The sequence below is a fragment of the Lagopus leucura genome, unplaced genomic scaffold, assembly GCF_019238085.1.
Source record: "Lagopus leucura isolate 7727_CA_CO unplaced genomic scaffold, USGS_WTPT01 Super-Scaffold_100004, whole genome shotgun sequence".
NCBI classification, from domain to species: Eukaryota; Metazoa; Chordata; class Aves; order Galliformes; family Phasianidae; genus Lagopus; species Lagopus leucura.
In genome coordinates, this window is record NW_024962264.1 from 959,481 (window position 1) to 973,923 (window position 14,443).

Below are 14,443 nucleotides of genomic sequence, written 5' to 3' on the forward strand. Positions count from 1 at the left end.
GTCGGAGATTAAGAACAACAGCAGAAGAATGGATTTTATTGTTACTTATTTACCTCAAATATTTTTATTCCTTTAAGTGATTTGTGTTACTTCCAAGTGGTATTCTAAGTCCTGGATCCGCCTTAAGTTGTAGTAATGTATCTAATCCACAAAGCATCAGTGTTACAAAATGGTCGTGAAGTAACAATGTATCACTGTAACGACCTTGCTAATACACCCGGATTTCAACCGCTGCTGTGATGGCAGTCCGTGGCCTTCTGTGTCCTTCTCTCCTTCTGACCTCTGCTGATCAAAGATGCTGAGTTACAGAATGATTTGTGACACGTCTTATTTCATATCTGCTGTTTATTTGGGTAGCATTCATTTTCAGTCGTCCTGCGGTTTAAAAGGTATAATTATGCCCATCAGCTTTCTTTTATCTGCAGACCCAAGCTAGTTGTCATGTTGAATTGATGCAGCTGGTGTAGTTTCATGCTGTTGCAAGCCAGAAGTAACCCCCCAGAGTCAGGTGTTGCTGAGTTATTGCAAGTAGTGTTTCCTTGTCTGTATCAAAATCTAAACTGCTACACGTAGACAAAATGCATAAAGGGAATCTGTAAATCCTCCTGAAATTCCTAAATATGTACTGAATATGCATTGCTTTTTTATGCACTTTGACTCTTGTCCTCATATTCTTGGCCTTCTGGATCTGGGTGCAGTCTAGGTATTGTTAATGTGTGAACTAAAACACGTTTTCCTGTTTTTACTAGATCTGAATGCTGGGGAAATTCTTCAGATGTTTGGGAAGATGTTTTTTGTGTTTTGTCAAGAATCTGGCTATGATACAATTCTGCGTGTTCTGGGCTCAAATGTTAGAGAATTTTTGCAGGTAAGATTTTTATGCCAAACTATTCCAGATACAGGGGACTAGACAGGAGTATGGTCTAGCCAACAGGCTAGAATGGAATGTAGAAATAGAAGTTGTACTGTGTAGCTTTATTTGTGTAGAGGTATGAAGGATATATGCCTTGGTTTTTGCATTCTGTAGAGCTTTCCTCTGCCTAGCAGTTTTGGCATTGCTGTTCTGTATCCCTCTTGGTTAATATACTCATCTACCTGTTAAAGCACCATTTTTCCCTTTGAACAATCCTCTTTGTTTGATTTCATGAGCAGTGAGTTGAGAAGGCAGGTAAGCTGGCATTCACAGTTCATACATCTGAAATTTAATTTGAAGTTATAAAGAAAAAGTTAAAACAGGAGTTTTCTTAGGTAGCATGGAGTGTCAGAGACATGGAAAAATACCAGGCTGCCTGTACATCATAATTAAAAGGGCTTTATGTTGTTTAGATTAACAGAAAATGTGGTCTTCAGACCTGTAGGATATTTCTCATCCAGAGTTCTCTCTGACTAATTATAGATGTTATTTATAATTGTACGTTATGTACAGAGCTAGGGCTCACACAGCTTGTTTCTAAGACAGGAAATTGTTTTGTACATGAACTGAGGGTGGGATAGAGCAGCTATCCTTTTTTTGTGCTTTCCTAACTTCAGAACATTGTGACATTGTGCTGTAAACCACAACAAACTGGAAGTAATTTTTCAGTAGCGTGGAAAAAAGTGTAATGGCCTCTCTGAAGTGTGATTTCCAAGTGTAGCAAAGATGGGCTTCTGTTTTTTGTCACTTGAAGATTGTTTGCTTCAAATACAGTTTTGTGTTTGTGACATAGATCACTTCAGGGGTGAACTGTGTGCTGCAATGAGTTTAAAAACACTGAACTGATGAAGATTTCACAGGAGATTGCCAAATAGCTGTGTCAAACCTCTATTGATTTTCACTGGAAATTTAGCAGCATTTTGTCATCTTTTCCCTTGAAATTCTCTCCAGTAATAGAATGTGAAGGGGCAAAGTACCTACTTTGCTGTATTTTGGGGGTATTTCCTTGTGCATCTCACTACTTGCTCTGAAACCTGTAACACTGCAGAGCTTCCTGGGTGTTCTCAACTCAGACTTTTTAAAGATCCCACGATCTGTAACTGCTGGGCCAAAAGACAAGTTATGTGTGTGCTCCATCTGATGCATTCCAAATGTGTGGTCTGTATACCACTGTCTGTGTGGGATTGGGCATCCGTAGTACCTTATAGCTCCATCCATAGGCTGCGCTCAAAGGATGCGTATGGATCAATGTAGTTTTTAAAGATGTACTGAAGTTATGGTTGGGGTTGAGCAAGAATAGAAGACAGGAAAAAAAGATACAGCCATCCAATTCCCCCATCACTTTGAGTACGCTTCATTGGTCCTTTCCTCTTCCTTTCTCTCATCACCTTTTCCATCCAGTATCCTCATCTTTCTGTTCCCTAACATGAATAATGATGGACACATTTGTAGCACATACCAAACCCCTGTAAAAGTGTGAACTGCATACATTTATGTTCTTCTAATTGAAGTATTTTAGGCTGTTTTGTTTGCATTTCAGTGCTAGAAGATGACGTTAGTTATTACGTACCCCTGTAAATTCTAACAAGGCAGGTATTAGTAATTGTGCCAGCAGTGTACTTTTCAGCTTTTAATTATGATGGAAAATCAACATTATCCATGATTTATTGTTTTTGCAGCTTCTAACAGATTAGGTCAGGAAGCTTATTTATATACTTACTAAAATAGGTGCAGATTGAGTTTGATGTGCTGACTTTTTGTCAGATTCTTAAAATATATGGTATGATTCCAAAAACATCATCTTCTTGAAACCTGCATTAAGCCCAGGAATGTGTGAAAATTATAGAGGGCTGCAGGTTTTTTAAGTGTGTGAAAATAAATCTCATGTTTATGTTCTATTTTCCTTGACATTTCAGAGATAATTTAGTTTATTCGTAAATGAAACACAGATACTTCAGGCTTTAAGAAAGAGGAAGAAGACAGCACAACCAAATCCAATATTTATACTTTCTAGAAAAACATAGGGCTGGAAAAATTGCAAATCATATTGAAAGAAGACACTGTGCTGAGGAGGAACAACGTGAAAAGATGAAGCCTCCTGAGCAACTCCAAGTGTGTTTTTGTTACGTTCAGTAGCTTTCTACAGAAAGGAAATCAAACACTGGAGTGGAGATTAGTCCTGTCTCGTGTAGGAGATCATCTACGTGGCTATTTATTTGCTTCTCATTTCAGTGCTGTAAATTTAAGTGGATTAATTCCTCTCATACAGTAGTTTCCGTATGCTCTGTGCAGCACAGAGCTGAACAGTGAGTCTTTATATTTCAGGTGCCAGTCATAACTCCTTAAGACTGTCTAGGATCTGCCTGATTTATTATTACTGTCCATGCTCCTTCCTGCTTGGAGATCCTTTCATCTTTTAACAAGCTCTAGAATTAGTGTCTCTGGTACCAGCACAAGCTCTGGCATTCATCTGAGTAATCTGGGAGCAAAGATAGGGTTGCTGTTGGAAGTGATAATGATACAATGTCTAAATGGCAGGATGTTGGAGCAGTGTTGGTGCCTGCATCTGGATGCACATCTCTACTTCTTCTTGACTGCATATAATAAGTACTTTGCTCCCTCCATAGTCATATGCATGGGGGAGAAAAGATGCAGTGGATACTTCAAAAGTGCTGCAGTACATTCTGGACAGGTCCCCAGCTCTAGATGATTGGTGGTTCAAGACTAAAGAGCAAATTGCATGGATTCACAGAATCACAGAATAGCCATGGTTGGAAGGGACCTCCAGGATCATGAATCTCCAACCCCCTGCCACATGCAGGGCATTCAGCTTTGATGTTTCTTGGACAAAGTCAGTAATGAGGTAGTAGGGTGGCAAAGTGATCATTCACAGTGTGGCTACCATCATTTGTAGCAATGCTTGCGCCAGACTTAAATATTTATAATGAGACAGCCATACAAAAAAATTCTGTGCTTAACTTCTTCTGGAATTATGTTGATGACTGTAGAACTTGATAGTTTACCCTCTATTTCCATGATATTTCCATATTTCCTATTTCCATCTCCTTAAGGGTCTTGTTTCCAAAATAATTCTCAGCTGATCCTTTAGCTTGTGTACCAAAAACACAGTTCTTAATGCAGTTAAGGAGATTCAGGGGCACTTCCTTGGAGTTCTTGCTCTTTTCTCATCCACATCTCACAAGCTCTCTTCCAACTTACTTGTCTTGAACCCTGGTAATGATCTTACAGAATTTGCCTTCAAACATTTTTCTTCTTTTTGCAACTGAATGCTCATTAACAGCTGGAATAAATTGCCTCCCTTGCTGTTGCCTCTCCAAGTTTTAGTTTGGAGGTGTTGATATAGCAACAAAAACATGAGTTTGAAACAAACTAAAAAACTGAAGGAGGAAGCTTCAGTCTGGGTACATCCTACAGAATTCATTTCTAAGAGCCTCATTTCCTCTGGAGACCTTCCAGGAGAAGAACCAGCTGTTTAAGTGCTTCACAGCTCACATGAAACAAAGTTCAGTATAGTTCCATGGATCTGATGATTGACAGATGCTCAGGAAAGGTGGAAAATGGGCCAGCCAGCACATTGAAAATATTTTCACTTCACTTTCCATTGTGCTAGATGAAAATATTCAGGATCTGGTGGTAGCAGTTGTGGGGGGGGTTGGGAGAACTGCGTTTGAAATATACAGTAATGATCTGGGCTTAGGATGTAAAGGATGTGTATATGTTTTACAACAGATAAATAGTTGTTTGAGTTGCAACATTGTTTAGCAAAACAGATTGCTTTCTGTGTATTGAACTCTATACAGCAAGCAGCAAGCTGGAGCCATGGTAATTGCTTCCTAAACAAAGTCAGAGCTGTCTCTATATTCTTAGCATGGTTCTGATCTCTTTGTTCTCTTTATTATCCTCGTTAGATATGCCTCTCAATTTCAGTTTTTTTTTTTCCTCTCCAGATGTCAATTTGTCTTGTTAAAATTTGAAGTAAAATACATAAGACGTCCAAGACATCAGTTGAAAATATAAAAGACCTTTTTTCCCTTTCTAAACAAATATTTCCTGAAACATTTTTACAGTAGCCATGTTCTATGAGTCCTGTTGGTGGTTTTTTCTCCTTATTCTCAGTCTGTGTTTGAGATCAGGCCCTGTCAACTTGGTCTGACTGTTACGATGATAGAAGTAGCCTGTTGTTTCACTGTCAACAGGGGAAAGATTTTATGAAAACATGCTTATTTATGTTTGATGCCTAAATTCAAAGAAATTACAGGGGCTTGAATTTGGAAAGAATGCAAATGAATGGGCTTTGGATTTGAGAAGCCCATACAGTCTTTAATCACCGTAGTTTTGAAATGCATGGATTCTTACTACTTAGAGTAATTCTTTATAGTGCTAGCTTTCCTGCTGTTCATGTCCAAATGTTTGCACAGCAGGGGGAAAGAACACCTCGAGCTCTGAAAAGCCTGCTGGGGGCTGCTTTAGAAGTAGTAAAACAAGTCCAAAGGGAGTGTGACCAACAAGAAGGGGTGGAGTCAGATTAGGCAAGAAATGTTTTTTTTTTTTAATTTTTTTTTTGTTCCAAGCTAACAAGTGAATGTCTTATAATCATGTTTTAAATTTCTTCTTCTAGAACCTGGATGCTCTGCATGACCATCTTGCTACTATTTACCCAGGTATGCGAGCCCCTTCCTTCAGATGCACTGATGCGGAGAAGGGGAAAGGACTCATTCTGCATTACTATTCAGAGAGGGAAGGTCTGCAGGATATTGTCATTGGAATCATCAAAACAGTAGCTCAGCAGATCCACGGTACAGAAATAGATATGAAGGTAATGCCTGAAGAGTTGTTCGCATTTAAATGTCTTTACAACAAAGTCAAGAAAAGAGAAGTGATGGCAAACAATCACTGCAATTGTTGCTGCCCTCTGTGAAATGGTGGCTTTAAGAACTGACTCGAGAAGAGCCGCTGTTGTTTGAGTTGCTTTAAGAACAGGTCAGTCATGTGGTGAGAAGGCCAGCATTAATTTGTGGGCAGGCCCATTCAGGAGCAGTTCAAAACAACGCACACTGATTATGCCATGCTGGAGGGCAGAGTCCTCCTTCTGGCCTGCGTTGGAGGTCCTTCCCAGACAAATACATGTTTGTGGTTCAGATACTTCTGCAGGGTGGGATTGTGACTGAATAGGCAGCTACAGCCCCAGAAGTGGAAAAGTGTTCTCCCCTCATGCAGTTTACCTATGCGAGTGCTGTCACTTGTGAAATGGGAGACTCCTGTTTTGAGGTGGTACAGAGTAGCAAACACATTTAATTCATCAGGCCTTGCATAAGTAACTGAATAAAAGCAGTGTGTGACCTAACACATGGTTAGCTTCAGGTATGGGCTGAAACCAACAGTATAAACACTTCTTGCCATTAGAAGTGTAACAACTCAAATACTTTACATGAAGTAGAAAAGAATCTAAATGTGCACAGCAAGCTTTTTTTTGTTTCAGCTATTGCTAACTATTTACTTTTCAAGCTGAGCTACATTGTATACTTCAGCTGAAGTAATAATGTTTTGTTTTAGCATGAATCTGGCTGAAGACTAAAATCAGAAGAATGCTTCAGTGTCATGTTCATTCTGTCATTGCTGTAAAGTATTTTTGTGTGATCGTTTGCTTGCTTATGCAAGAGATTTTTAAAGGCTCCCATGACAGTGGTAATTACTACTGCAATCTTGGAGTATTTGCCTTTCAATTTTCTTGTTATAAGCTCAGGTTTATAGTGAATAGCTTTTGCTATATGGTGATGATGATATACTTATGTCCTTTGTTTAAATTCTGCTTGGTAGAAATCCATATTTACAGCAGGTGTTAGTAGTCAGGGAAGGATGCGACAGAATTAAAACAATCCTCTTTGTTGGTCCCTGTTTATTCAGATTCTTCTACTGATCCCTTCAGCTGTTACGGAGCTATAAAATAAACTAGATGGAGGAAGTGAACTAAGTTCAAAATAACATTTGTTTTTCTGGGTTATTTTTACTTGTATCTGTTCCCTTATGCTATTCGGTTTTCTTATGTGTCACAGGGAGTTCTGCCAGCATCATCGCAGGGTTGTGCAGAGGCAAAACTGATCAGTGGGGCAGGGGATAAATCCAGGTTGTTCAAAACAGCTACCAGGACAAACTTCTGACAAATTGTATTTTCAATCTGAGTGTCACTTTCTTGGGAAGATCGTGTTGGAAAATACCGGTGCTCAGCTTGGTGTTCACGAGGACCTTTTCTGCAAATTTCAGCTGGGCAATCCTCAATGTATGCACGTGCATAAGGTTACTTCTTCCCAGGTGCAGAGTCCATACTTTCATTTCTTGCACATCACTAAGTTTCTGTCAGTCAGTCCAGTCCCTCTGTATGGCAGTGTGACCATCTGGTGTACCAGATACTCTTCCCCACTTTATATCACCAGCAGTCTAGGCCTATCATCCAGAATATTTATGAATAAGTTGAATAGGACTGGATCCTGTATTGACCCCTGGAGTGCATGGCAGCCCAATTGTATAACCAAGATGTTATAATTGCAATATAATCAAAAGAGTAAGGCAAAAGCAAACAAGGATCGCAAAAGAGAATAAGTAGAAGAGCTTACCCTTGGGTTGAGCTCACTAGAAGATACCAAAAGAGGAGGATCTCCAGAAGAGATCCTTCCCCTCTGGTAGCCAGCTCTTAAATAGGTCCAGGAGGGGTGCAGCCTGGCTCCACCCCTTCCGGCAGCACAGGTGAATTGCCTTCACCTGAGCTCCTCTGGCTGACTCAAGGCTCACCTCAGGTGATTAATCAGAGGTTCAGGCCGTGACTCAGCAGTTCCCATACACCAATCCTATTCTGTTTGCTTGTTTTTCAGATATTCCACAACCCTGGAATTAATTTGTAGGCGTTTCCAGTGTCTGCTGAATGGGGTGCAAAGAGAAACTAAATAATCACATGATCACATGAAGCAAAGTAAATATTGAGGAAAAATACATTGTGCCTTTTGTTTCCTAGGTTATTTCTTTGGTTGGAGAAATGGCCAAATAGGAAAAAAAAGGATGTTTAATTTTTACCCTCTTTCTGCATTTTTACCCAGAACTATTCTCTGTAGACATGCATACATAGAAATGCATGTTCTTGTGGCATAAAGTAGCTCTTTTCCCAGAATGACATCCTTCAGGAAAGATGCCTTTTAACATCTAAGGTATGTGTATGCTGAAGGCAAGGAAGAAAAAAGATCTGATTTTGTCTCTGTTAAACTCTGTTAGTACCAAAAGGAGGTTATTTTTTTTTTAAAACTTGGATTCACAGTTGCAACACATTAAACCAGGGAAGCCTACCTTGACAGTAGTCAACTGATTAATTCAAATCCAATTTGTTTATCTTCCCTGATACCATAATCCACTTTTGCTAAATAGAGTTAATATAATTTTTTGCAGTAAGTACTGTCCTAAGAATCATTCCTGACTTTCAGAATGCACTAAAAATATTTGTGTTCTGCCTGTCTCCGTGTAAGGACTAAAAATACTTCTTTGCATTGCTGGTTACTGACATTGGCATAAGATCTCTGTTAGCAGCCTTCTGGCTGTACCTTCTCTTGCTTCGCTTGTCAGAGGTTGTTTGTCTATAAAGGTGAAGGTGAAGTCAGGACAGAGATTCTCTCAGGACTACAAATGATACAGGACAATGAGGAATTGTTGGAAAATCCTACAAAGCCAAAAGAACGTGTTGGGAAAACTGACTTCTGCAGTTCTGTTATTATGTAAGAGCAGGTTATCAGAATCTATATTTTAGACTGTCAGGAGAAATGGTTTACAGTAGCAAATGAAAGGGAGCTAGAGAAAATTCTTGTCAAGATGATAATTTCTAACTGTCATTACTAGTGACAATCCAAAACAACAAAGCCAGAATGTGACCTGCTGAGAAGCTGCCCTAAAAACTGGTTGGGTACTTGTCATTGAGAACAAGCAATACTAAGCCATATATTAAAAGTTACCTTTGTATGAAGACAAGGAAATCACAGAGCATAATCAGCCTCTAATTCTGATGCAAGGGCACCTGGAAACATCACCAGCTCAAGACTCAGAGGTTCAGCAAAGTGAGACAGTCTGCACCTCAAAACCAAGTGACAAATGCAGACGTCCCTTCAGTTCACCTCGGATGCGCAAAGCTAACAACGGTGCCACTTCCACAATAAACTGATTTGCCTTAGGACCTCCCTGGAGCAGCTGTAGTGAAATGCATCAAGTAGCATTGCATGGTCAGTTTTGATCAGAAGGGATCAAGAATTTTATCCTGTATTCAGTGTTAAATGGCAAAAACCTGTCTTTGTGTTCAGCTTTACAATCCAAAGGAAAAATATTCTGCCCAGTAACATTCTGTTTCTTCCTAATGCTGCAATACAAGTCTGTATTGTGGAACTGCTTGTAACTGAGTCATTTCTTGCAGGAGTATCAGTGGAAGTTTGAATAGATAGTATGTGTTCAGTATACATGCTGTAACACATTGATACTACTTTATTAAGTATCTTGTGTGAAGGTCAGCAAATAAACCACAGAGTCATTTTTAAAATAACTGTTTGAATTGTCCCCCTCTGAAATATTAGTGTAATTTTTCACTTGGCTACACAAAAAAAAAAATAAATAAATAAATAAATAAATAAATTGAAATTATGTCTTCTGAAAAGCACAGGTGGATAACCAGTAAGATGTTATATATTCTCTTTGAAAACAGCAGAGAGATTTTCCCCTCCTGTTTTTAACTGCTGTTTCTATGGTGATTGTGCTCTTACACGTGGTGAGCTGATGTCACTTCAGCTGAGACTAGAGATGAAAAGAAATAGGCTTGGTTCCTGGCTTTGTCAGTTCTATCACTGAACTTTCATTTGCCAGGCATTTGATAGATGCTTCCTTAGTAATATTTGAAGTGATGCTGAAATTCCATGGCTTGCAAACTAGGCTGGCATAACGAGACAGTAGGAGAGTTCCATCCTAGTTAAGCTTATCAATAGGAAAGTTTCGTCCTAGTTAAGTTTATTTCATGCTTTGTAGGGCAGGTCATTCTGCCAAGTAAGTATCTCATCAAATAAGTTGGACTTACTTAGAAGTGAAAGGAAAAAAATGTAACATGTTAAGTTATGGCCAGAAGTGCTGATTTTAAACTTCCTGACAAATGAAAGTCCTGGCTATTCAAGGAAACATTTAATTACTGTGGATGTCACTATAAGTCAAGAACACTCCCAGAGGATGTGGTATGTCTGAGCAGATTGTCTGACTTATTCTGTGTATTATCTCATTATCTTATTTAGGATGGCTTTCATCTTCTAGGATGGCAAAATATATGCATGTATATTATCCTGGTTTCAGCTGGAACAGAACTGATTTTTTTCTTCAAAGTGTCTGCTATGGTGCTATGTTTTGGCTTTAGGAGAAGAACAATGTTGATAATGCATTGGTGTCTAGTTGTTGCTGAGCACTGCTGTATGAGCAAAGGACGTTTCAGGTTTTTGGCTTCTTTTACTGTCCTGCCAGCAGGGGTGTCTGGGAGGGCACAAGGAGCTGAGAGGGTACAGAACCAGGACAGCTGACCTAAACTGTTCAAAGGTAAATTCTGTACCATAAGACATCATACCAAAATAAAAAAAACAAAAAACAAAAAACAAAACAAAAAAACCAACATAAAAAATGGTGGGGAATTGGCTAGGGGAGCTGCTGCTGCTTGGAGACTGGATAAGCATTGGTCAGAGGGTGGTGAGCAATTGCTTGTCTGTCACTTCTTTTGTATATGTATGTGTGTATATTATTATAATTACTATTATTTTTATTTTTCTTTTCTGCCTTAGTAAATAGTTTTTACCTCAATCCACAAGTTCTAATTTTTTTTTTCTTCTGATCCTCTTCCACCTATTGCAGTGAGGTGGAGAGGGGGGAGGTGAGTGAAAGTCTCTGTGATGTTTAGCTGCTGCTGGGTTAAACCACAGCACGTATATGTGTGCATTCATACTTTAAATTTTGAAGATTGAATTTTATCTGTATCTCAAATGCCTCAGAGAAGAAGTCTAAGTTGTTTGAGGTTAATGAAATAACAAGATAGAAAGATAAGCTAGTGCATAAATGATATGAGCAACAAAGGCATGAAATTGGGTGTTATTTAAGGCTGAATCAGTAGCTTACTTAGCCTGTAGAGGGATAAAATTGTAGCTTCCCTTAATAAGAGCCTGTGCAATGAGAGCCAGAACAAAACCTCAATAAGCCTTCCCCGTCCATAGCATATCAGTATTACTAATAATGTTCAGCCGGCACAGTGGCTGTACTGTGAATCTGTCATGTTTCCATGTGGTTGGCCTGTAGTGTGTCAGCTCTGGGACAGCCAGCATGGCTTCACTGAGGGCAGATCGTGCCTGACCAATCTGGTGGCCTTCTGTGATGGAGTGGCAGCATCAGTGGACAGGGGAAGGCAATGGATGTCATCTGTCTGGACTTCTGCAAAGCCTTTGACATGGTCCCTCAGCACATCCTTCTCTCTCACCTCTGGAGAGGTGTGGATTTGAAGGACGGACTGCTTGATGGATTAGGAATTGGCTGACTGGATGCAGCCACAGGGCTGTGATCAATGGTTCTGTGTCAGGTGCAGGCCGGTCACAAGCGGTGTCCCTCGGGGTCGGTCTTGGGACCGGTGCTCTTCAGCATCTTCATCAATGACAGATGATGGCATCGAGTGCAGCCTCAGCAAGTTTGCAGATGGCCCCAAGCTGAGCGGTGCAGTCGATGCATTGGAGGGAAGGGAAGCATCCAGAGGGACCTGGGCAGGATGGAGAAGTGGCCATGTGAACCTAATGAGGTTCAACGAGGCCAAGTGCAGGGTGCTGCATTGGGTCGGGGCAATCCCAGGTATTGATACAGACTGGGGGAAGATCTCCTTGAGAGCAGCCCTGCACAGAAGGACTTGGGGTCCTGGTGGACGAGAAGCTGGCCATGAGGCAGCAGTGTGCGCCTGCAGCCCGGAAGGCCAGCTGTGTTGTGGGCTGCATGGAAAAGGGGCGGCCAGCAGGAGAGGGAGGTGATCGTCCCCCTCTGCTCGGCTCTTGTGAGGCCCCATCTGCAGCCTCTGACTAATATGGTCATTAGGTGATGATATTAATTTCTCTGAAAGGTCACGTACTGTCAATATAAATATTTCCTGAAAAATATTGGATTTTTTGAAACTTACATGACTGCATTGCTGGATGGTGAAGCTTTTTTATCCAAATTACGCATTTTTTTGCTGGCAAGAGCAACACTGTGAAATAAGATTCAAGACTAGAAATCTTCTGTAAAAATAGATCAGTTTTAGCACTAGTTCTACAGAATTTGAAAAATTACTGTGTATAATCTCAGCTATCCCATGGCCATAACAGTAGTAATAATGAAATAAAACCGGTAAGTATGCTAACGAGTGAGGGGAAAATGAGAACTAACTAAGATGCTACCTGCATTTTATCAATCCTCAGTATGGCCACAGACTCTCTGAATTACAGGGATAATGATTTAAATGAAGAGGAGGATGTGGAAGACCTTTAAGCTGTGCATTCAGAAGAAACCTAGGATGCCATCTACTATGTTCTGCTTTACTAGATAAACCCATGCGATTTATTTTCTTCAAATGACCACTGTATCCTCTTTCTGTGGCTTACCCCTTGTTAACTGATAATTTCCCATTTATCTTTGCTACACACTGCCACGTGGATTACCAACAGAGTTTTTAAGATAAAGTAAGCATTATCATCATTAACATTTGAACTTGTTCTTACATCCAGCTTCAGGTACCTGCATTGGTTAGTAAATGATAGGCTGATCTTTCTCTAAGTTACATGCTCAATAGAAAAATTAGTGCATCACATTACATAGAGCACTTAAATTAGCTTCCTACTCTGAATTGCCCTCCAGGAGAGCCTGTCTTTCCTTTATATTCGAATAGAGGATGAAGGAACACCGGCTTCTTAAATTAAACACCATTTAGCAATAAAATATTGTTTTGTGCTTGTGAATAGGAACAAATGAAGTATCACCACTCCCCAGCACACCAGCTAACATGGCTGTAGAGGAGAAGTGTTTAAAAAGTCTAAACATCAGTGTTTGTGCATATCTACTTTTTTTTTTTTTTTATTTTAACTGTTGTTCTCTGTGACAAGATAATGTGTAAAAGGCAGACTTAGGATGCATTAGGGATTTTAAGAAGACCTTTTTTTCTTTTTTTAATTGCTTTCATAGGTTTAGGATCAGACTTTAGATGGAAGTACAATAAAGTGCAACGTGTTCCAAAAAGTTGCTGTTTAACAGTACTGTACAAATAGAATTGTTCTGTTCCAGTCACTAAACCTAATTAGACTTGAGAAGAGGTGAGTTTGGCCTCTCAAGGTAAATTGTGCTATTCTGTTAATTATTAGCTTTAATTATACTACAGCATACGACTCCCTGGAAACAAAATAATCCTTTTTAGTTTTTGACTAAGCAAATTTACTGAAGCAAAGTGCTGTATTCAAGACATTTATTTATGATTTTGCTGATGTAAATTTTGCTGGAATTTAATACAGAATGTGACTCGGAGAAGACTGTAATTGCTTCTAGTTTTATTTTTTGAGCATGATCTTGTAGTCAGCACTGCTTGCTTGGGCAAGGGCTGTGTATTGCAGAGCTCTGCTCCCTCTGCGGCTCTTCTGGCTGGTTATGACATGCCCACCCTCTGGTCAAGCACTGTTTGCTGTTATGTTGCAGGCCTTGCAAACAGCTTTCATTAAAATAAGGATTCAAGTGCCTTGTGAAATTCAAGATTTGCAACAGGTCCATTCAAGGAGAGGAAGAATCCTGTTGTGTGACACATACCAATGAAAGCAAGCATAACCTGAGCCTGCATCCCTGATTTCAGGATGTGCATTTCACTCAGGCAACATAGATTTCAGGGATATACTGTTCATGCAAAGAGCAACTGCAGCTCAGCTAGGGGATAATCCTTCCCCTGGAATTATAAAGAATTTCTAAAACAGACATATTTATTAGAATACAGAATTTTTGAAGGTACAAATGCTGTTCTAAGATTTTTCTGGTCTAAATATAGCTTTTTCTTCATAGTAACATTCTGGTTAATATTGAATAGCAAAGTTTTTAGTCTTTCATCTTTTCCTTCTTTATTTTTTTATTTTTCCTAGGTTATTCAACAGCGGAATGAGGAATGTGACCACATTCAATTTTTAATTGAAGAGAAAGAATCTAAAGAAGAGGACTACTATGAGGACCTTGACAGATTTGAAGAAAATGGTACCCAAGAGTCTCGCATCAGTCCATATACTTTCTGCAAGGCTTTTCCTTTCCATATAATATTTGACAGAGATCTGGTGGTCACACAGTGTGGCAATGCAATATACAGAGTCCTTCCACAGGTCAGATGATTCTTACACGTTAATAGTTATGGAGAGTTCTTATACTAGATCGTGCAGGTGGTTTTTTGTTGGGTTGTTTTTGTTCATTTTTTTCCCCCCAAAG

At 39.6% G+C, this 14,443-nt stretch overlaps 1 protein-coding gene across 4 annotated transcripts in view; it reads left to right on the forward strand.

Annotated features, from left to right (window-relative positions):
* GUCY1B1 (guanylate cyclase 1 soluble subunit beta 1) overlaps positions 1 to 14,443 on the forward strand; it is a 40,738-nt gene that overhangs the window by 12,221 nt on the left and 14,074 nt on the right. For all 4 annotated transcript variants that reach the window (XM_042871445.1, XM_042871446.1, XM_042871447.1 and 1 more), the window contains exons 4-6: positions 750 to 868; positions 5,553 to 5,750; positions 14,110 to 14,340. In XM_042871445.1, coding sequence (XP_042727379.1) covers positions 750 to 868; positions 5,553 to 5,750; positions 14,110 to 14,340 — 548 coding nt within the window. The remainder of the gene's footprint in view (positions 1 to 749; positions 869 to 5,552; positions 5,751 to 14,109; positions 14,341 to 14,443) is intronic.